General features: G+C 47.3%; 2 protein-coding genes across 2 annotated transcripts in view; one reads left to right on the plus strand and one right to left on the minus strand.

The window, feature by feature from the left end:
- Window positions 1-9,513, plus strand: part of CCDC63 (coiled-coil domain containing 63) — a 28,169-nt gene extending 18,656 nt beyond the window's left edge. The window contains 3 exon segments of the mRNA XM_060029368.1: window positions 3,437-3,629; window positions 6,792-6,995; window positions 9,368-9,513. Coding sequence (XP_059885351.1) covers window positions 3,437-3,629; window positions 6,792-6,995; window positions 9,368-9,513 — 543 coding nt within the window.
- A 1,940-nt stretch (window positions 9,514-11,453) lies between these two features.
- MYL2 (myosin light chain 2) lies at window positions 11,454-19,830 on the minus strand. Its single transcript, XM_060029369.1, has 8 exons — window positions 19,768-19,830; window positions 18,407-18,496; window positions 15,849-15,924; window positions 14,584-14,688; window positions 13,603-13,681; window positions 13,456-13,504; window positions 11,667-11,784; window positions 11,454-11,546 (listed from the first exon to the last, which is right to left on the minus strand). Exons 1-7 carry the CDS (start codon window positions 19,768-19,770, stop codon window positions 11,686-11,688), a joined length of 501 nt encoding a protein of 166 aa, XP_059885352.1. The 5' UTR covers window positions 19,771-19,830; the 3' UTR covers window positions 11,454-11,546; window positions 11,667-11,685.
- Between the last annotated feature and the right edge of the window lie 2,507 nt (window positions 19,831-22,337).

Raw genomic sequence — 22,337 nt, forward strand, 5'->3', positions numbered from 1 at the left:
CATTATCTCATTTAATCCTCACAACAGCTCTATGAGGTAGGTGGTATGATCTATTTTACAGATGAGGAAACTGAGGTTCAGGGAAGTAATCGCCAACATCATGGAGCTGGGATACTGCATGAGCTTTGCATTGCATTCAGCTGCTAATAATAGGGACCCAAAATAACAGTGGCCTAAGCAATAGAAGTTTATTTACTTTGTTAAAACATAAATCTGGAGATAAACACTTCAGGGCTGGTCATTATGTCATCAGTAACCCAGCCTTCTCCTTTCAGTTTTTCCATCTTTAGTGTGTGGCTTACATTCTCAAGGATGCCTCATGGTTGTATTATGGCTGCCAATGGCCCACCCATCACATACACATTCCAAGCAGAAAGAAAGTAGGGAAGGAAAAAAAGGCCTTGCTAATTGAGTTAGTCAGCTTAAAAGTTTTTTCCCTGAATTCTCAGCCAGTGACTTCTGTATCTATGTCTCACTGGCCATCCCTATTGCAAAGGAGGGTTGGAGATATAACTTTTAGCCGGCACATTGCCACCCTGAATACAATCAGCATTTTGCTATTAAGGTATAAGGGGAGGATGGATAGCAAATGCCTGGCAAAGATATGACCAGAGAGTTTGACTGCAAAGCCCTGTTCTAATCCAGTAGTTCCTGGCCCAGGAACTACAATCCTTGGTCATTTCCCTTCCTTTCTCTGTGGCTTATTTCTACTCTTGGCATGCAGGTGGCAGAAAGGGTTGGCCATGCCATTCTCTCATGCGCCACTGGAGGGCAGCAAAGCACCTCTCAGGCTCAGCAACCTCTCCCAGGACTCGGGGATGGGGAATGTAGACTTGCAGGCAGGGCCCAAGTTCAAGGAGACTCTCCTTAAGTTGGACACATGCTTGGGGTCCCACATCCTCGGCTTTGAGCCATCCAGTGTCCAAATGCTTCCTTGGGGTTGGGACTTGTGCTGTTCTGCCTCTTGGGGTTTTGAAGGCCTAAAGGGGGACACAGTTTGGGAAGGCTGACCAGGCAACCCCAAGCATCTCCCCCTGAAGACCTCTGCCTGAAGCCCTCCAGCAGCTCTTTGTTCCTTTGGCTTTAGTAGGAACTCCTGGAACCTCTTTTCAAATGCAAATACTCTAAGCAAGAGAATTTGTCTTAATAGCAATGGGCTCACTTAGAACCCACTTTTCTTACCCCCCTGCTAAAGATCGCTTCCATCTCCTCTACTCTTGGAACCTTTCCACTTAACTTCCATTTCATCCTCCCCTCTGAGAGAAGTGGTGAGACCAGTCCTTTAATGGGAGGGTTTTGCATAGGAGTTAAGCAACCAGGCCCTGGGAACAAATGCTTGGGTATGACTCCCAGAAGAGTTGCTTCCTGGCTGTGTGACTTTGAGAAAGTGACTTAACCTCTCTGAGGCTCTGTGTCTCACCTGTAAAGTGGGGATTAAAAATTGTACTCACTTTGTAGGGCCGTGAAGATTGAATAAGATACTGCAATGTACACGCTTGGCACAGTGCAGGGCAGAGAGCTATAAACATAGCTATCATTATTGTTGTTGTTTATCCTGTAAGTCAATAAAACCTCAAATCACCATCATCTTGTTACCAAATAATTGTCCAAATAAAGAGTTGTGCCCATGGTCAGGTATTAGACAACTCAATACAGAGGAGCTAAACACAAGTTCACTTTTCTTCTCTGACCTCAATATTCCTCATCTGAAAACTGGGGCAGTTGTGAGGATAAGTTAAGATGATGTGTGTAATATGCCTGGAACATTTTAGGTGCTGGACATGTGTTGTCACTGTCACATCAGGCTTTAAGAAATGTTTTTAATCATGTGATCTTTTTTTTTTTTTTGGCTATGCCGCGCAGCTTGTAGAATCTTAGTTCCGTGACCAGGGATTGAACTCATGCCCTCTGCAGTGGAAGCACAGAGTCCTAACCACCGGGCCACCAGGGAATTCTCAACCATGTGATCTTTTAATGCACCTTTAGAATGAGGGGGGGGCTCTTGCTGTCATATGAGGAAATGCAGCCCTGGGAACTGAATATTCCAGTGTTTGGGATGGAGGAAGCTGCCTGGTGTGGTGGTTGAGAGACAGTTCAAACCATGGCTTCCCTCTCCTGGCTGTATTCCTTAGAGCCTCAGTTTCCTCACCTGGAAAATGGGGGTGTGAATAGGGCCCTTTGGGATCCTTATTTGGAATGGTCTGTACGGAGCTGGTGGGAACAGGGCCCAGTTCACCTTTGCAAGCTGAGAACTCAGAGTGACAGGCAGGAAGCCACTGAAGCACTCATCCCAGAGCAGCGATTCTCAGTCTGGGCTGCAAGTCAGAATCACCTCGGAGGCTTTAAAATTCCTGATGCCTAGGCTGCATCCCAGACCAAGATGTCTAAATCTCTGAGGCTGGAGTTTGGGCAGCAAATGTTTAAATACTCCCACGTGATACCAATATGAAGCCAAAATTGTGATCCAGTGGACTCACAGAAGTTCTCAAATTTTATCATGCATCAGGATCACCTGCATTAAATACAGATTGCCAGGCCCACCCCCAGAGCCTCTGATTCATTCCGTCTGGACTGGATCCCAGGAATCTGCATTTCTAACAAGTTCCCTGGTGAAACTGATGCTGCTTGTCCTGGAACCCCACTTTGAAAACCACTGTGCTCTAATGTGATTTAAACTGAGTGGTGAAATTGGTTTGTTGGATTGCACCAGCATTTAAGAATAACAAGAGGGCTTCCCTGGTGGCGCAGTGGTTGAGAGTCCGCCTGCTGATGCGGGGGGCACAGGTTCGTGCCGCGGTCCTGGAGGATCCCATGTGCCACGGAGTGGCTGGGCCTGTGGGCCATGGCCGCTGGGCCTGTGAGGCCACAGCGGTGAGAGGCCCGCGTACCGCAAAAAAAAAAAAAACAAGATAGAATAGAACAGAACAGAATGGAAAATACTAGAACACACAATAAGAATATGATTTGTGAATCTATAATTTCATTTGATTAGATAAATATATAAAAATACACACACGTATATAAGTATTGGGCTGCAATGTAAAATATATTCCTTCCTGTGGGCCATTTTTAAAAAATGAGTCACCAGCTTTTTAAAAATACTGTAATCCAGTACACATGTAGACACACATACACATATGTAAGTAAACAAAACTTACATTAAACAATAACTACCCTCACTACCTGCAATGCATGTTAGTATTTTCTCTTCCTTTCTTTTCTGATCATTTTATTTCATTTTTTAAAAAAATGTGGGTTGAGGCCAATTTAATGATTAAATTGATCTCGCACCCCTTTAGAGGTTTGCAGACCTGCACTTTGGAGATCCTGGCTCCAGAGGGTCCTAAATCCTCATCGCCAGCAAAAGCTTTCATGTGAGGGCTGAGCCCAGGGTGATGACCTGGCTGACCTGGATGGGAATTGGGGTCTGCCACAGGAGAAACTAAAGAAGACCATGGAGCAGGCAGATATGTATGAGAACAACTACAAGGAGATCAACAAGACCTTGGAGTATCTCAAGAACTCGGTTGAGAATCTGTTTAAGAAGGTAAATTGTGATGCCACCAAGATCCTGGTGCAGTTAGGGGAGACAGGGAAAATCACTGATACCAACCTCCCACAGTACTTTGGTGAGTCGAGCTGGGGTAGCAACCTTTTCCAGAGATTTCTATGACCAGACCCAAGGACTTGTTCTTTTGGAGGTAGTGAGCCTGGTGGTGAAGCATATGGGCACTAAAGCCAGCTTGGTTGGGTTCAAATCTTGGTTCTACTCTTACTAGCTGTGTGACTTTGGGCAACTTTCTGAACCTCTCTGTGCTTTAGTTTTTTCATCCAAAAAAATATTGGGAGGATTAAATAAAAGAGTAGTTCTTAGAGAAATAGTACATGATCATCTCAATAGATGCAGAAGGAAGTATTTGACATAATTCAACATCCATTCATGATAAAAACTCTCAACAAACTAGAACTAGAAGGAAACTTTCTTACCTGATAAAGGGCATCTACAAAAACACCTACAGCTAACCTCATACTTAATGGTGAAAAAACTGAATGTTTTTCTTCTAAGATCAGGAACAAGGCAAAGATGTTTGCTCTCGCAACTCCTATTCAATATTGTGTTGGTGGTCCTCGATAAGGAAATAAGGCGATAAAAAGTAATGAAAGGCATTTAGATTGGAAAAGAAGAAATAAAGGGCTCAGAGCAGTGCCTGGCATGTAGCAAATGCCTATTAACTATAACACACATTTCTAGGCATAGGCCTTGAACTCAGGATAGAGAGGGAGGATGCACCTACAGAGATCATGACAATTTAGAATGAATGGCTTCCACTACTCTTAGAATAAAATGTAAGGCTCTTAATACAATCTGTTTTTGAGAGGTTCCCAAGACACCTCCCTCCCACCAGTTTCAGTGATTCACTAGGAGGGCTCCTGGATTCAGCATATAGTCATATTCATGGCCCTGATTTATTATAGCAAAAGGATACAAAGCAAAATCAGCAAAGGAAAAAGGGGCTTGGGGTGAAGTCTGGAGGAAACCAGGAGCAAGGTTCCTCTTCCAGTGGGTTCACACAGAATGAGCTTAATTCCTCCAGCAATGGGTTGTGACAACACAAGTGAAATGTTGTCAACCAGAGAAGCTCACTGGATACTCATTGCCCAGGGTTTGGATTGGGGGCTCATCATATAGGCACCTCCAGCATGACACATACCCAAATTCCAGACTCCCAGAAAGAATAGTGAGTATTCAGCATAAATCACATTTTTTATACCACAGTTTAAATATGATGAGCCACTCTTTTAACAGTTAATGGTAGTGGGGACCTTCCTGAAATGCAAATTCCCTGATGCTATCCAAGGGCCAATCTGGTAAGCAGCCCTTTCTAAGAGCAGTCAGGCTTTGCTGCGTTAACTCTTTCTTACCCACAGCCTATCAGGTTCTTTATAGCCTGGCCCCTACTTACATTTTTCATCATCTCTTGTCCTGCTCTCCCTCCTTTCTCACCACATTCAGCCACAGTGCTCTCCTCTCTGTATTTTCTTTTGTTTTTTTTTTTTTGCCGTACGCGGGCCTCTCACTGTTGTGGCCTCTCCCGTTGCGGAGCACAGGCTCCGGATGCACAGGCTCAGCGGCCGTGGCTCACGGTCCCAGCTGCTCCGCGGCATGTGGGATCTTCCCGGACCGGGGCACAAACCCGTGTCCCCTGCATCGGCAGGCGGACTCTCAACCACTGCGCCACCAGGGAAGCCCCTCCTCTCTGTATTTTCAAATCCCTCCCCCAACTCATCCCCGCCACAGGGCCTTTGCATGGGCTGTTCCAGGGATACTCATCCCATGCCCAGTTCCTCCTCATTCTCAGATCTCAGTTTAAATGCCCTCCCTCCAGCAAGGCCTCCCTCTGCTGCCCCATATGAAGCTGGTCCTACCCTACCCACTATTATTCACTCTTACAGCAGTCCTATTATTTAATACTCACCCAGTTTGTCTCTATGTACAGGTAATTCTCATTATCTGAATCTATGAGGTTCTTGAGATCCAATAGCAAGGTTCAGATGCAAATCTTTTTGGTTCCTGACTTTCAGAGAGAATAGAAACGGTATGGGTTGTGTGAGTTTTTTTCAAAAAAATTATCCAGATCCAGTAGTTACTGAATTCAGATAATAGGCATCTGGATAGTGAGGGATACGTGTATTTATTTGCTGAACTTGCCTTTCTCTCCGTCCCCCCATTCATACTGAAGCTTATGTGCTTCATCAGGACAGGGACTGCACCTCTGTTATTGTTTATCGTCATTTTGTTTTTCTTCCATGCACTGTAGCACCATGCCTGGCATGATAGGCATCCAATAATAATTTGTGGAATGAATGAATAAATGAATGAATGAATTATTCTGGTGACTCCATGAGGCTATGAAACACGGTGGGAAGGGCAGCTCCCTCAAACTCAGAGACAGCACTGAGGAAAAAACCATAGTTTAAGGCAGAGCTTGCCCAGGGCTCCCAATTTTTAGTGTAACCCAGTGTTCCTCAATCTTCTTTTCATTATTGTCCCCTAAGGAGCCTTTTTATATTTTTATTTAATTAAAAGTTTTTTTAAAAAAATAAAATTATTTATTTATTTTTGGCTGTGTTGGGTCTTTGTTGCTGCACGCGGGCTCTCTCTAGTTGCGGAGAACAGGGGCTACTCTTCGTTGTAGTGTGCGGGCTTCTCATTGCTGTGGCTTCTCTTGTTGCAGAGCACTGGCTCTAGGTGTGCGGGTGTCAGTAGTTGCAGTGTGTGGGCTCAGTAGTTGTGGCTCGCGGGCTCTAGAGTTCAGGCTCAGTAGTTGTGCCGTATGGACTTAGTTGCTCTGCGACATGTGGGATCTTCCCGGACCAGGGCTCGAACCCATGTTCCCTGCCTTGGCAGGAGGATTCTCAACCACTGTGCCACCAGGGAAGCCCTAAGGAGCCTTTTTAGACATTCTTTTCCCAACTGCTCCGCCTTGCGGAATTTTAATACAGTTCATATACCATATAACTGTTTATGTCTTGTATGTATATCTGTACTTTATATATTAAAGAGTCAGATTATTTTTGCTTCTCAAGAACCAAATTGTGCCCTCTAGGGAACGTGTGATGTAACCCAAGAGAAAGCCTTGTCTATAGGAGCTCATGACCTGCTCCACTTCCTGTTGCTACCATTCATCTCCAGCAGGAGGCGCAACCTCTAGCCCCCCCCACCCCTGCCCCCACCGCCCCGGGACTCCGGTCTCCCAGCAGCCCTCTTGGTTCTGTTTATTTTTTTCCAGCCATCATTGAAAAGAAGACCAACGACCTGCTGCTGTTAGAATCCTACAAGCAGATCATGGAAATGGAAGTGGCGGAGATGGACGTCCCACCACCCTTCATCAACCCCTTCTGGGGTGGCTCTGCCCTCCTCAAGCCTGCAGAACCCATCAAGGTCATCCCCCCCGTGCTCGGGGCTGACCCCTTTAGTGACAGGTTGGATGGAGGTGAGTTCTTTCTTCCCGGACTTCTCTTTCTACTGCTCAATGACTCAGCCACAGATTCTGAAGTTTAGTTATCCTGGGTACTTTAAAAAAATTGCAACAACTTTGTGACCATTTGATGAACCTTAAAATGTGTAAAATTTCCAGGTTGTCAAGTTATGGGCACAGGAGATTTCCTGATCCTGGCTCCCACCTTCACCCTATGCTCTTGAGACGCGCTCCTCCATCTGTGACCTCCTTTCCTCAGCCCCATCCACATCCCCCAACCCCGTGGTTGAAGTGCCCGAGATGGTTCACGCCAGAGCTGAACTGTGGCCCTGCGGGCGCCTGCACGTTGATCTTTGCTTTTGGAGGCTGAAGCTCATGATACTCCCCCTCGTGGGGGTCTGCTCTTCTCTCCGAAGGTGGGGATATAATCGGCCCCACATAGTTTTTGGAGGGCAGTTTGGCAACACGTTCGGGAAGTCTGAGAAATGGTTATGTTACTGAGCCAGGTTCGGTTTTTGCGATATGCAGCAAGCCAAACGCTGAGAGTGGAGGGTTGCAGCTGAGAGGGGGCGTTATTCACAAGGCAGCGAAGCGAGGAGATGAGATGGGAGAACAAACATCCAAAATCCACCTCCCTGAAAGCAAGGGGCTCGGGTATTTATGGGATAAAGAATAAAGAAGCAGGGTGGTCCGAGGTGTGGGGAGTGTGAGGAAAGGCAATTGGAAAACGGTGCGGTAATCGGGGTTCTGTGCCGGTGTAACTAAGCTGTGGGCCTCTGCACGTTCAAGAGGTCATCCAGTGACACTCGCACGTGCCCAGTTAAAGGATTGGTGGTTCCTTCCAGTGTTAACCAGCTCACCTAGAACTAGACATAGCTGAATCCAAGCTCCTGGAAAACAGCTCAGGCAAACACATTGTTTAGGCTAAATGCTGCTTGGAGGACAAGCAAGTCTTTTGTAGCAATAATTAAAACGACCTTGCTTAGTGAAGGCAGGTTACAGGTGAAAGGGGGTTGACTAATGATTACCTACGGTTTCAGATACACATGTTGAGTCTGTAATCTCACTTGTGGGGATTGGTCCTTCAAAGAAAAACTTATTCGAGGGTTAAAGATGGAAGTAGGAGGGTGATTGAACTGGAAATGACTGAAATGCTCACCTGTTAGAGATTGGTTAAATAAGTTATAGTTCACCCATGCATGCCATGGAATACTATGCAGCCACTAAAAAGAATGCAGTGGGCTGACATGAACTGACATGTATATATGGCATCTAGTGGCCAGGGATGCTGCTAAAAATCGTGCAGTGTACAGGACAGCCCTTCACAACCTGATTTATAATAAAGGGAGGGGGAGAGAGAGAGAAGGAAGGAGGAGGAGGAGGAGGCGGAGGAAGGGAAGGAGGAAGTTATCTTGATGATACATATAAAAACGAAGAGGATGTATACTGCTGACTTACAGTGGGTATTTCTGGGTGGTGGTTTGCAGAGAACTTTGCATTTCTAAGTTAATTCTGTATTGCTTAGAATTTTCTTTAAAATGACCTTGCATGACTTGAGTAATCAGAGGAAAAAAATTGGTATTTTGAAAAGCTGCCCCTCTCCTGTGAGCAACGTTTCAATTGTGCAGGTGTGCCAAGGAGGGAGGGAGGGGATGGCCAACAGGCGCTCATGCACAGGTGCACAGGCGTACACACATCTCCTGTTTGATTTATTCAAGGCACCTGAGACTTAGCAGGAGTGAAAACTGGGGCTGATGTCAGCCACCTTAGCACAGCTTCCCTTGGCCCTTTGAGTGCTTAAAGGAGGAGGGTGGCAGGGCACAGCTGTTGAGAACACTGTCCTCACAAGGTCAGGAATGTACAGATGTTGTCTTATTTCCGTTCAAGGGAATGTTGATAAACATTAGGTTCTCTTAGCCCACTAGCCTCTATGGCTTGTATGTGTGAATTAGAAGAGGCAAGCCCCTCTGGGCAGATTAATTAGGAAAAGGAGCCCCTGATGGGTAGACAGGGCTTGGCAATCAAGTGGGGGGCTGGATTTCAGCCCTGTAGAAACAGGTGTCTTTGTGCAATCTACATCCTGAGCAGCGGCACATGGTTACCCTATCTCCTTGATACTAAACCAAACTCATTTTTACATCCTCATCTTGGAGAAAAAAACAGTTATTGTCTGGCCATCCCTGAGCAGTACATCTCTGCCTGTCCTCCCCCTCCCTGGACTTTGAGAATTTTTACACTCCAACCCCCAGCACTATGGAGGGACACCAAACCAGGCTTGGATATCCTTGAACAGGGCAGAGAGGCACTGTCCCTGGGAAGGAAGCCCACCCCCTGCTGTGCTGGGTTTGATTTCCAAATTCCTCACACTAGTCCCATCTTTGGCACAGTGGACCAACCCCTGGACCACAGCAGCCTTCGGCAAATGGTGCTCAGCCACTACACTGCAAGAGAGTCTAGAAACAGGGATTTACACATGGACAGCGTGCCTGAAAAGGGGGACGATCTGAGGCCCAAGAAGAAGTTAACAGTCTGAGGTGGACATGGCCATGTTTGTACCATAACCAGAGAGAGTAAATGTTTTGTTCCGTAACCCCGGTGCCTCTTCACATTCATTACTAAGAGACTGGGGTGCTGGAGCCACCCCAGGATGGGGTAGAGGAGCAGGAGGGTCGAGTTCCAAAGCCAGCAAGGGGACAAGAGTGGTGTGAGGTCACCACAGCTAGGAGCCAAAATACTGATTTCACGTCCTGGAACCACATGGGGTGCGGCAGACGCTCACAGGTGGGAACCAGGAGCCTTGGAGGCTGTGTGTGTGTGTGTGTGTGTGTGTTTGTGTGTGTGTGGTGTGGATGAGTGTGTCACTGTGGAGCTGTGTCCAGAGTGTCTTGCCCAGAAACACAAACTCCACTCAAGCGCTCTGGGCTGGGGCCTCTCCCGGGCCTGGCCGTGTCTCTGTAGGAGCCCCAGGTCACAGGTTCTGGACGTGGGGGATATGGGTTGTTGTAGGGTTTGGATCATGATGGGTCATCATGGCGTGGGGGGCCCCTGAGTCCCTGCCTTCCCAGCTTGCTGTTGGCTTTGAAAGGGACCCCCCTTCCCAGCAAGTGATGTCATTGGAGCTGACCCTGAGCTCCTCCTCTGGGGGCTCTGGTGTTGTTCTTGAACCTTGAAGACTCGCTCCAGTTCTGACTCCTTCAACCACCTGGACCCCCTCATACCCCCTGGTCGACCCCAGCTGCCACTCCCACTCCCAGTTTCAGCCCTTTGTTTCCATCACATCATTCACTTTGGCTGTGTCCTGGGTTCTTGGGGTTCTCTTGAAAACTTAGAGTGCCCGGCATCCACTCCCCTTTCTTCCTAAAAGGCATTTGGATTTTCCTTTCGGGAACGGCCTCTCCCATCCTCAGGCCATGCGGTTTGGAAGGGGCTGGTTTCAACCCCAACACAAGAGTTAATTGTGTGACCAAGTTTGCCAGTCAGAGCACTACACCTGTTTCGGAGTTAGTTCAGGTATCCCATAGGCCCTGTTCTGGGATTTGTGTGGAGCTGGGAGAGAGGGAGGTGCCTTCTTTCCACTAGGATTGCTGTGGGGATAGACAAGAGCTAAGAACTGCTGGTGACCATTCTGTCACCACTGGGAGCAGAGCAACATGAAAGAAAGCAGAGCAGTGGAGAGGCCTCCTCAGGTTCTGTTGGTACTGTTTGAGCTCCTGGATGCAGCTGTGCCTGAAGCCCTCAGACTTCTCAGTTATGTGAACTCATTTGTCTCCTAAGTTGGGATTCTTGCAGCCAAAACAGACCTCAGTGTTTCAACAATGATTTTGATCACTCATAATCAAGAGTCAACTCACACCTAGGCCTAGTTCCTAGACCCCAGGCAGGGTCAGAAGTCATTATCTATGTATGTCTGTGTCCCTCCCCTAATTTGCCAGGAGAGAAATACAGACAACTTCTACTTTATATGAAATTAGAAATTAACCTCTTACAGTTAATGGATGTGATTTTTTGGCAGTGTGCACGTGAGGCCTCTTCTTCTTAACTTATCCCGGGGCCTAAACACATCTATGGGAGAAGCACTCCAGTGGCATCCTAAAGGAAAGTACACCGGGGAAGCTAGGCTCTACCAGTGCTCGAACTCTTTGAAAGAAAGGTTTGTGGTCCTCTGGTTAGCATTCCAGTAAAATGTGGACTTTCATAGAAATAGTCCTGAGTGGCTGTGAAGGTCTATTTTTTTTTTTCCTGGCCACGCTGTGCAGCCTGCGGGATCTTAGTTCCCCGACCAAGGATGGAACCCGTGGCCCTGCAGTGGAAGCATGGAGTCTTAACCACTGGACTACCAGGGAAGTCCCTGAAGGTCTATCTTACAGAGTCACTAAGATTCAATAATAATGACAGCAGGGCCATCACTAGCTCATACACCACCTTCATGGGAACTAGCAAAGGGTCTTCCATACTCAAGGACACACCATAAACAAATACACAACCTCCTGTTTATTTGAACATGGCCTCTGGATGGATTTCCATCTGCTGGCTGTGTGGCCACATGGTATCTCTAAGGCACCCAGGCTGTGAAGAAGATGGAGGTAGATAAATGAGGCGGCCACACAGCCAACAGGCCAGGGGCAGGGGTGGTGGCATTACTGGGCAAGGTGAGAAGAGGGCAGGGACGCCCCCCCATCCACCCACCCAAAGGCAGTCCCCTCCCTTAGTCCTTCTCTTCTCCATGGGTGATGATGTGCACCAGGTTCTTATAGTCCAAGTTGCCAGTCACATCAGGGGGGAAGGCGGCAAACATCTGGTCGATCTGCAACGAACCAGCAAGACATGCTGAGGACATGGGGAGGGGCAGTGGAGGGGGGAGGGCTGTGTGCAGGGCGGCCCGAGTGGAGAGGCAGCTGGGGGCCTGGAGGACATGGGTTGCGTTGGACATATCCCTCCGTGCCCTCCTGCTTCCTTGCCCTTTGTAGCTCTTCCACAGGTGCCAACCCCAAGGGCCATCCTGCAGGGATGTTCCCGGGAACCAACCTGCGATGGGGAAAGAAGGGATCGCAAACTCAAGTGTGCAAAGGGGCAGGCAGGTTATGTAGGGGAGCAAGGTGGGCCTGGTGGGGACTGTGGCTAAATGGAGACTAGTCCATCTACAGAGGTCACAACTGCTCAGGGCCAGTTAATGTGTCCACATGGGCAAGGAGGTCAGACTCTTTGAGGGAAACTAGAAATTAAATATTTTAGAATGTGCAATTTCTACATTTAAAAAGTATTGGCTAGTTATGTTTTTTTTAATTTGGGGTTAATAATAGATAACATTTATATTGCCTTTATCACATATCAGCACTTTATACATGTGAACTCATTTAATCCTCACAGTGTACTATGAAGTAGATTCTATTATTGTCCCCACTTTACAGATGAGGAAATTGAGGCACAGTGAGGTTAAGGAGCTTGTCCAAAGTCCCAAAGCCTGGTGAGAGTTGAAAGGCAGACTCTTTCAACTGCTTGAGTTTTGAGGGGGAGATCCAAATAAAATTTTTAGTAAAATGTGAAACTTTATGGAATCAGGCCAGAGAGGCTATAAGCGACTATTTTATTTTATTTATTTTTTATTTTTTTGCAGTACGCGGGCCTCTCACTGTTGTGGCCTCTCCCGTTGCGGAGCACAGGCTCCGGGTGTGCAGGCTCAGCGGCCATGGCTCACAGGCCCAGCCGCTCCACGGCATGTGGGATCTTCCCGGACCGGGGCACGAACCCATGTCCCCTGCATCGGCAGGTGGACTCTCAACCACCGTGCCACCAGGGAAGCCCGGGACTATTTTAAATAGACTCATTAAGGTTCATTAGTAACGTTGACAAGGCAGTTGCTTGTTTATACAGGGCCTTCGGTGAATTAGCAATAGTGCCCCTTCTTCCAGGCACATTACTGCCACCTGCCAGAAAAAGTCATATATTCTGATTTCTAAAAAGTTATAATAAGACACTTTACTGCCATCTGCTGGAAAACTATTGCAACAAATAAATACTCTGCAGTATATATTATTAAGGGCATCCAGGAGGATTGTTCAGTGTATAACCTACACGACTGTATGTGGTGACCCTGCATGCCACCTTCACTTCATCAGGAAATTGATACTCTCACCAGGTATCCATGCATTATGAGGAAGACAGAACCTGGAGTCAGACAGACCTAGGTTTGAATCCAGGCCCCGGCATTTCTCATTAGTGTTGTCCTTTCAGTCAAAGCAAAGTGACTTTGCTTCCCTGAGCCTCAGTTTCCCCATCTGTAAAATGACGATAATACTAGTCCCTACCTCACAGGGTGATTGACAGAGTGAAATGAGATAGGGGCTTAGTAAACAAGAGCAGATTCTCTCTCAGTGTGGGGTCAGGGGTGTTTTATATAAGAGAGTCTGGAGAGGGAGTCCCCAGAAGGGTGAGGCCAGGAACTGAGGTGCAGAGAGTGTCCGAAGGGCCCAGTTACCTCCTCCTTGGAAAACCTCTCCGCCTGCGTGGTCAGCATCTCCTGTATGCTGCAGAGAGAGAAAAGCAGGTATTGCAGCCGGCTGTGTGGAGAGGGCTGGGGGGAGAAGCAAGGAACCCCAGGTCTTCCCCCACAGGTCCCACTCACTAATCAGCCCTGAGCACCCCTTTGCCTTCAGGGTCAAACACTTTGAACGCGTTGAGAATGGTCTCCTCGGGGTCTGCCCCTGAAACAGAAAACAGAGTTAAAATGTGCCATGGGTGGCTGGGAACCTCTGGTAAGGAGGAGAGGTCCTGTTGCCTCCTGAGCACTGAGCCTTGGCGTTTTGAAAGAGTGGGCTGAGAATCCAGTTCTTTCTATCTTTCTTTGTTTCTTTTTGGCTGTGTTGGGTCTTCGTTGCCGTGAGCGGGCTTTCTATAGTTGTGTCGAGCAGGGGCTACTCTTTGTTGCGGTGCACAGGCTTCTCATTGTGGTGGCTTCTCTTGTTGCAGAGCACAGGCTCAGTAGTTGTGGCTTGCGGGCTCTAGAGTGCAGGCTCAGCAGTTGTGGCACATGTGCTTAGTTGCTCCACAGCATGTGGGATCTTCTCGGACAAGGGATCGAACCTGTGTCCCCTGCATTGGCAGGCGGGTTCTTAACCACTGCGCCACCAGGGAAGTCCTGAGAATCCAGTTATTTCTGAGGAAGCCCAAGGTCAAGCATGGATCTAGGCTTAGAAAGACTCGGATTCAAATTCTGACTCCAGCATTTGGTAGCTGTGTGGCTGCAGGCAAGAGACTGTCTGTCTCTGAGCTTCAGTTCCCCATCTGTAGACTGGGATAAGAATAGAAACTATCTCCTAGATGCTATTAAATAAGGTGATGCATATAATGTGTTTAAAGTGCTTAGCATGAGGTCTGGATCAGGGTAAGCCTTGGAGCACTGTTAACTTCTGTTTTTATTGTTTTTTCTTCCCCCTGACGTTACTCTGCCTTCATGTGCCAACCCCAACATGTTCTCCCAGTGCTTTAATTGATGCCCAAAGATGAAGACACATAAAGACAGACAGACATACACAGATGCACAGAGACACATATACACAGATATACATATACACACATAGATGCACAGATATACACATGAACTTACCCTTAAGTTTCTCCCCAAACATCTGTAGGAACACAGTAAAGTTAATTGGACCTGGAGCCTCCTTGAGCATTTCATCAATTTCCTCATTTTTCACATTCACACGCCCTAGGGCAGGAGACACACACTTAGTAACTCCAAGCTGGGACAGAAACAGCTGTCAGGACACTGGCATTTGCCCTTGTAATCCTACTTCAAGGAATCTTGTCTAGAAATAATCAGAGACGGAGTGGATGGGGCCAAAGATTCACGTGAGAAGATGTTCTCAAAAGTGTTATTTATAAAAGTCAGACAACTGGAAACAACCCAAAGAGGGTTTAGTTACTTTTTAAAATAGTGCCTTCAGAACCTGGAACAATTTATACAGATGTTTTAATATTTTACTCAATGGGAAATGCTTGTATTATAAATTAGCCCTTGTTACTTGGAGGTGGGAGAGACATCAGAATTACCTGAGGGAACTTTTTCAAATTATACCTGCTATAACCCATACAGCCTTGGAGATTCTGATGTACCTGCTCTAGCCACTGCCACAGGCCGTATAGTAAGTACCTTTGTGTAAGTTAGAAAAAGCCGCCCCAACTTAAGATAGTTTATGTTTTAAATGTAAAAGTCTACAGTGGCTACAAATATGAATAGTACTCTGTATAATTGCTCACTACACAACCTGCACAGCTGTTCATGGCCCTGAGTTCTGGGGTTAGGAGTCGAGGAGCGGTTAGTGGTGGCAGGTTGGACACTTATATTTTGAAACAGCTCCATGTACTCATCCTCATCTTCCTGAGATGTTAAATTTTAAAAGCTGAATCCAAAATAGAATGATTCCAGCTATTAAACACACACGTGCACGCATGCTCACGCACACGCACGCGTGCGCGCGCGCACGCACACACACACACACACACACACACACGAGATGCCTAGAAAAAAACTTAGAGGCTGAGATGTTAACAGTGGAATGTGGCCTAATGGCCAACGTTGTTTCCTCTTTATACTTTTCTGAGTTTTCCAAGTTTTCTATTGTAAACTGCCATTGCATTCAAATCCACACAAAAATTAATTTGAAAGAAAAATAAGACACATGTGAAGACACTCAAAGACTAAAACACTTCTTTCCTATCCTCTGAAATTTGCCTTGAAGACAAATCTTGGTTGAGCTGTTTCTTTGGAAAATGACAAGCTCTTGACCTTTTTGATGGCCCCACCTCCTGCCCCTCACGGGAGTGGGATAAGGAGACCCTCCTGCAGGTGTTGGTGGGGCGACGTACCAAGAGCAGCAAAGGTGTCCCTCAGATCGTTCTTGTCTATGAAGCCATCCCTGTTCTGGTCCATGATGGTGAAGGCCTGTGAAAGGGAGGCGGTTGTCTGGTCAGCCCGAGAGAAATTGGGGGGAGGAGCCCTAGAGGTTATGCCAAGGGCTGGGGGCAGTGGGACTCTGGGGTTTTCAAGGCACATCGAAGGACATTAGATCAAGAATCAAAGATCTGAAACAGTCTAGCAGTTCCTCAAAATGTTAGGCCTAGAGTTACTGTAGGACCCAGCAATTCTACTCTTCGGTGTGTTCCTAAGAGAAATGAGAACATATGTCCACACACACACCTGTAGGTGAATGTCCACAGCAGCACTATTCACAACAGCCCCAAACTGGAAACAACCCACATGTCCATCAACTGATGAGTGAATAAACAAAATGTGGTCTCTCCCCATGATGGAATATCATTCAGCAATAAAAAGAAGGAAATTCTGACACATGCTACAACATGGATGAACCTTGAAACATGATGCTGAAAGAAGCCAGACACAAAAGGCCACATAGTATATGACTCCATTTCTATGAAGCTTCCAGAACAGGCAAATCCATAGAGACAGAAAATAGATCCGTGGTTGTCAGGGGCTGGGGGGGCGGGAGAAATGGGGAGTGACTGCTAATGGGTATGAGGTTTCTTTTGGGGGCGATGAAAATGTTCTAAAATTAGACAGTGATGATGGTTGCAAAATTCTGTGACTATATTAAATAACCACTGAATTGTACAGTTTAAAAAGGTGACTACATGGTACGTGAATTATATCTTTATAAAGCTGTTATTGAAAAACAAAACTAAGTTAAAAACTGGAGTCTGTCTCCGCCAGCTCGCAAGCCCGCATTATCTGTAAAACAGAGCCAGTAATCTTTCCCAGCTGGCTCCAGAGAGACTCTAAGAGCTTTGTGAACGCCCAGGTAATTTACAAATGATGTATTATATCTGTGTTTTTTTAGTTCTTTTAGCAACTGGTTCCTGAAAGTATTTGCATCTCCAGGTCATACCCCCAGCAGCTGATCTCATTCCAGAGGTTGGGACAGAGTGAGGGAGAAGGGAGGGTGTAGTCTTCTCCATGGAAGGGGACTATTTCAAGTTCAGATATGATATTTCATCCCAGGAATTCCTCTTTCTCTGGCAGCTTATGGGCCACGGCGTTCCTGTGATCTGAATGTTGGTGCGGACAGCACGGGCCAGTCTTCATGTCCCATTGGAAGCCCCAAACAGTTTCCCCTTTTATATAAAACAGTGTCCTCTCCATCATAGCTTTAACGTATTTTCCTCTGAAGGGCCAGGTGAGAATGTGGATGACTCAGTGTGAGCCATCAGGACTGCTGGAAAATTAATTCAGTTTATCCTTCTGAGTCTGCGGCAGTGGCTTAATTTTGCCTAATTGGTACTTAGGTTTGCTTACTAAGGCACATGCGCATAGACTGTGATAGGGTTTCAGACCCGGCTAGCATCCAACAACTGAGGACTGTAAAAATTAAAATCTAAGATACTCAGACATCTCTCAGATTGACAAAAATAACTTCTGAGACGTTAACGCCCTATGTTGATGAAGATGTGGCGGGAAAGGCACTTTCTCCTCTTGGTGCTGATGGGAGTCAGAATGATCACAGCATTTCTGGAGGGCAACTTGGACCAGTGGTTATACTTGGTTTTAGTTCCTTTTTTAAAAAGTTCCTTCGATCCAGCTGTTCTGCTTTTAGGAATTTACCCCAAGGAAATAACCAGAGATACAAGCAAAGATGTGTTATTTATAATAGTACAACATTCTGTGTATAACATCCAACCATAGGAAGCAGTTTAAATAAATTATGGAAAATGTTGGTGCCAAATTGCTCAAAGAAAAACAGCAGGTACTGATTAGTGTGCTTTGTTTAACAAATGTGTACATATTTTGGGTTGGCCAAAAAGTTCGTTTGTGTTTTTCCATAAGATCTTATGGAAGAAAATGAAAGAACATTTTGGCCAACCCAATGTATAACAAAAATCACTGGAAGGGTGAATACCAAAATGTTAACTGATTATCTCTGGGTAGTAGAATTGTAGGTCAGGTCTTTTTTTTTTTTTTTTGTGGTACGCGGGCCTCTCACTGTTGTGGCCTCTCCTGTTGCGGAGCACAGGCTCCGGACGCGCAGGCTCAGCGGCCATGGCTCATGGGCCTAGCCGCTCCGCGGCATGTGGGATCTTCCTGGACGGGGGCACGAACCCTTGTCGCCTGCATCGGCAGGTGGACTCTCAACCAATGCGCCACCAGGGAAGCCCAGTCAGGTCATTTTTATTCTTTGTGCATTTCTGAAATTCTTTCCTACATTTTCAACAAGACACATGCTTTACTTTGAGCAGCAAAAGTTAATTTCTTTAAGTCATTCACACACACATTCAGACCGAATTTGGGGTTTTGGGGGAAGATAAAGACAACCTAACTGAGAGGTCCTTGCAGGGAGTATGGAACGAGGGAAGGGCTCTTTCTAGCGTGTGAGAATCTCCACCCAGGCGTATGATTCCACAGCTGCACCCACCTCCTTAAATTCCTGGATCTGGCTCTGTTCAAACATGGAGAACACGTTGGAATTGGCGCCCTCTGGTCTCTTCTTGGCTTTCTTAGGTGACTAGGGTGTAAAAAAGCATCGATTAAAAGAAGTCAGAGGCTGGGAATTAGAAGACTAGGTCAGGTGTCATCTCTGGGTGAGCCTCAGCTACGTATCTGTGAAATGGGGGTATGGTGCCCACACTCATCTCAAAATGGCGATGCTGGAAAGATAAAAGGACATGGAATAAGGTTTCTCAAAAGCACCCCAGTTCTGGTGGATGGTAAAAGACTGTGGATCTTGCAGCAGCTCCTTTGCAAACTAGCGGAGGTAGAGGTCTGTCTCCGGGGATGGAGGCCAGGCTTTCGGATCAGCCCCAGCAGGACCCAGCTGCTTTTGTTTCGATGCATTTCACAAAAAGTTCAGTAATGCACAGAAGGAGAATTGATTGGAGGCGAAAAAGAGCCAGGCTCACTAAACCATGAGGAATGCGAGATGAAATGACACATTTTCAGGGTGTTAAAACCCAACTGCTCTGTCCCCCTCAATTTTCTCTTGATCCAAATGGCAGCAAAATCTCCTCTCTAAATGTTCTGTCCTCGCACCGTGCAAACAGAGCAGAGAAGAGCGAGTTAACATTTCCCCACCCGCTTCTGACTTGAGTTACAGCAAACGCTTGAACACTGCATATGTTATTGCATTTAATCCTCATAACTGCTCTGTCAAGTGGATGCTATTATTACCATCGCCATTTTACGGGGAGGCAACCGAAGCTCAGAGAGGTTGGGTCATGTACCCAAGGTCACACAGTCACAGAAAGGCAGAGCTGGTATTGAACTTGGGCAGACTGACTCCAGAGTCTGTGCCCCTAACCACAGTCCTACACTGACCCTGATTTGGGGGCTTCCTGCTTCAGGAGGGGGACACCTAACCAAAAACATAGGGAGAAAGGTTTTAAATTTGCAAGTTCAAAAGGTGAAAACAAAAAAGATTCTTTTCCCCAAATGCCTGAACAAGAGAAAAGAATTACAATTTGATCCTTAAAAGTGTTCAATCCCATTTTGCAAGCCCTGGGCATTATTGATTCCTCGAGAGGTCAGTAGACAAGCCATAAAAAGGCCAACTCTCTTATTTTGTTTTTTGCGAGTACCCGGGAGCTGCTGTTATTTGTGGCTTATCGGGGCATTGATTGGGGTTCCTCTGTGTGCACACAGCGAGTAGTGCTTTTTCCACCAGGGTCTGGGGCCCCAGAAAGCTGCCTTTCTCCCCCTCCCCTTTCGTCCTTTGCTTGTAGGTGGTGTCCTCACCTCGCCGCCCAGCATCACTTACCTCCGGGGGCCCTTGATACTCACCATGGTGGAAAGGACACAGCACTGCTCCCCCAGAAGAATCCCACAGGCTGCCCAGCTCTCCTCAGCCCAGGAACAATAAATACTTCCTCCCCAAGTTTAAAAATAACCCCATGACCACTTTTGGCAGTAGTAGGTGAGGCGGACACCACCTAAGGCCCCCCCACCCCCACCCCATGCCGTTCTTCTGAAGTAAGGGCAGCTCACTCGCCACCCAGTGACACGTGAGACCCAAAAAGGCATTCAAGGTTAAATAGACTGGCGGCTGGTGCATGGGAAGAGATGTGGCTCACTTTCTGCAGCGCTTGGGTGGTCAGCACTTGTGCTTGTCTGTTTTGAGAAGGAAAATGGCGGGGAGGGAGACTGTTAAAATTCTCTAACATTATCAGGCATGGGTCCCACCTCAGGGTCTTTGTACCTGCAGTCTCGTCTGCCTGGAATGCTTTTCTGTCAGACATCTGCAAGCCTCCCTTCCTCACCTCCTTCAGGTCTTTGCTCAAACGTCACCTTCTCAGTGAGACCTCCCTACCACCCTATTTAAAATAGCCGTTTAGCCCTGCCCTGCAGAGACCTTTCTCTGCTTTGTTTTTCTCCCCAGCATTTACCACTTTCTAACATACCGTGCAATTCACTTATTTTGTTCACTGTCAGTGGACAGCTCCGGAGGGTGGGTCCTCTTTATTTTCCCCACCACTCTCTCCCGGGCTCCAACCTCGTGACTGGCAGGCACACAGCAGCTGCTCAATGAGTATGTGTTAATTGACTGAAGAAGTAACAGCTCTCGGGCTTCCCTGGTGGCACAGTGGTTAAGAACCTGCCTGCCAATGTGGGGACACGGGTTCGAGCCCTGGTCCAAGAAGATCCCACATGCCACAGAGCAGCTAAGCCCATGCGCCACAACTACTGAGCCTGTGCTCTAGAGCCTGCGAGCCACAACTACTGAGCCTGTGTGCCACAACTAGTGAAGCCCGTGTGCCTAGAGCCCGTGCTCCACAACAAGACAAGCCACCGCAATGAGAAGCCCGCGCACCGCAATGAAAAGTAGCCCCCGCTCGCTGCAATTAGAGAAAGCCCGCGTGCAACAATGAAGACCCAACACAGCCAAAAATAAAGAGAGGGAGGGAGGAAGGAAGGAAGGAAGGAAGGAAGAAATAACAGCTCTCATGGAGTGCCTGTGTACACGTCTCTTGTTCCAATTTAAATTTATAATCACTCTGTGTGGTAGAGACCACCTTATTTTCAGTGTCCCCATTTCACAGATGAGGAAACTGAGGCTGAGAGGCAAAATGAGCTGCCTGGAATCAGGCAGTGAAGTTGGGAGTGGATCTGAGGCTCATTTGCCTCCAGAGTCCAAGCTCTTAAAGGGCCTTGGGAAAGGCCGTTTGCTCTCAGAACGCCAAGCACTGTGGTTGTTAATCTCCCTCAGGATGGTTTTCCTCCTGTGGCCTCACAGGCAGCCTTGGGATCCAAGGGGTGAGAAGTCAGGGCTTGGAATCAAGTCATGGCCTTGTTTAGTGGCCATGGGTGACGGGCTCCAGAGTCCACGCCTCTAAGAAGCAGAACATTCTCTCAGCTGTCCTGTCCCTGGTGGTGTGGCCCCAGGGCCGATGGCTGGGCCAGTGGTCACCCCCTCTGTGGAGCCTGCTTTGCGCCATGCACGGGGCTAGTGTGGGAGACTGCCGCCGAGTGACAAACTCCACACCCTTATGACGCTGTGTGCAACGGGTAGATGGATAAAAATAAACAAATGCATAACCCAGAGAATTTCAGGTAGTGACACATATTACAGAGAGATGAGATAGAGAGGTGGGTAGTGCCGGGCAGTAGTACCGAGCAGAGACTGGGGGAGAGTGCTTCTGGCCACAGGATGGCAAAAGCCTCAGAGGAGGATGGATTGGGAATCTTTGAGGAGCAGAAGGACCATGTGACTGGAGCTGAGTGTGGGCCAGGGCACAAAGTGAGGCGAGCAAGGTGGGCAGGGCAGATCACGTGGTATGGCCTTGGGATTTCATTCCAGAAGCAAGGGGAGTTCCCAGCAGGGAGACCCTTTGGCTAACCAGCCCCCGGGCTGCCCGTGCCAGGGACAATCTGATTCGGGGGCAAGGCCAGCAGGCAGCACCCTGGAATGAGATCCTATCAACCAAATCAATCTACAAATATGTGCTCAGTTACTCTGATGTGCTGAAACCTTTGTGGATGTTGCTGGAGAAAACTGGAAGATCCTTGACCCCCAGGAATGAACAAAGTAGTTAATAAACAAGTAACACAGACTTTGCTTTCCTTGCCAAGGGCCTGAATAGGGATTGTTAGAACATTTTCATTCAACCTTAGGCAGTTTGAGGCAATGGAGTGGAGTGATTGAGCCCTCAGGCTTGGAAGTCAGACAAAATTGCATTTGAACTGGTGGGCTCTGTGTGACCTTGGGCAAGTGACTTTACCTCTCTGAGCACATAAAGAAAACCTTCCTTTTGAGATTTTCCAGAGGGTGAGTGGCGGTGAGGCCCAGGCAGGTCCTCATTAAATGGCAGTGATCACTCACTTCCTTTCTCAGGTGAAAAAAAATGTTCAATTTT

This window comes from Delphinus delphis, chromosome 13, assembly GCF_949987515.2.
Source record: "Delphinus delphis chromosome 13, mDelDel1.2, whole genome shotgun sequence".
Taxonomy (NCBI): Eukaryota; Metazoa; Chordata; class Mammalia; order Artiodactyla; family Delphinidae; genus Delphinus; species Delphinus delphis.

What these genes read in the sequence shown, in the direction of transcription:
- MYL2 (XM_060029369.1), bottom strand. An exon ending in AGATCCAGGAATTTAAGGAG is followed by an intron (nt 15,925 to 18,406) that starts GTGGGTGCAGCT and finishes TCCCTTTCACAG; the next exon opens with GCCTTCACCATCATGGACCA. An exon ending in AGAGGTTTTCCAAGGAGGAG is followed by an intron (nt 11,785 to 13,455) that starts GTAACTGGGCCC and finishes GGTTCGTTGCAG; the next exon opens with ATCGACCAGATGTTTGCCGC.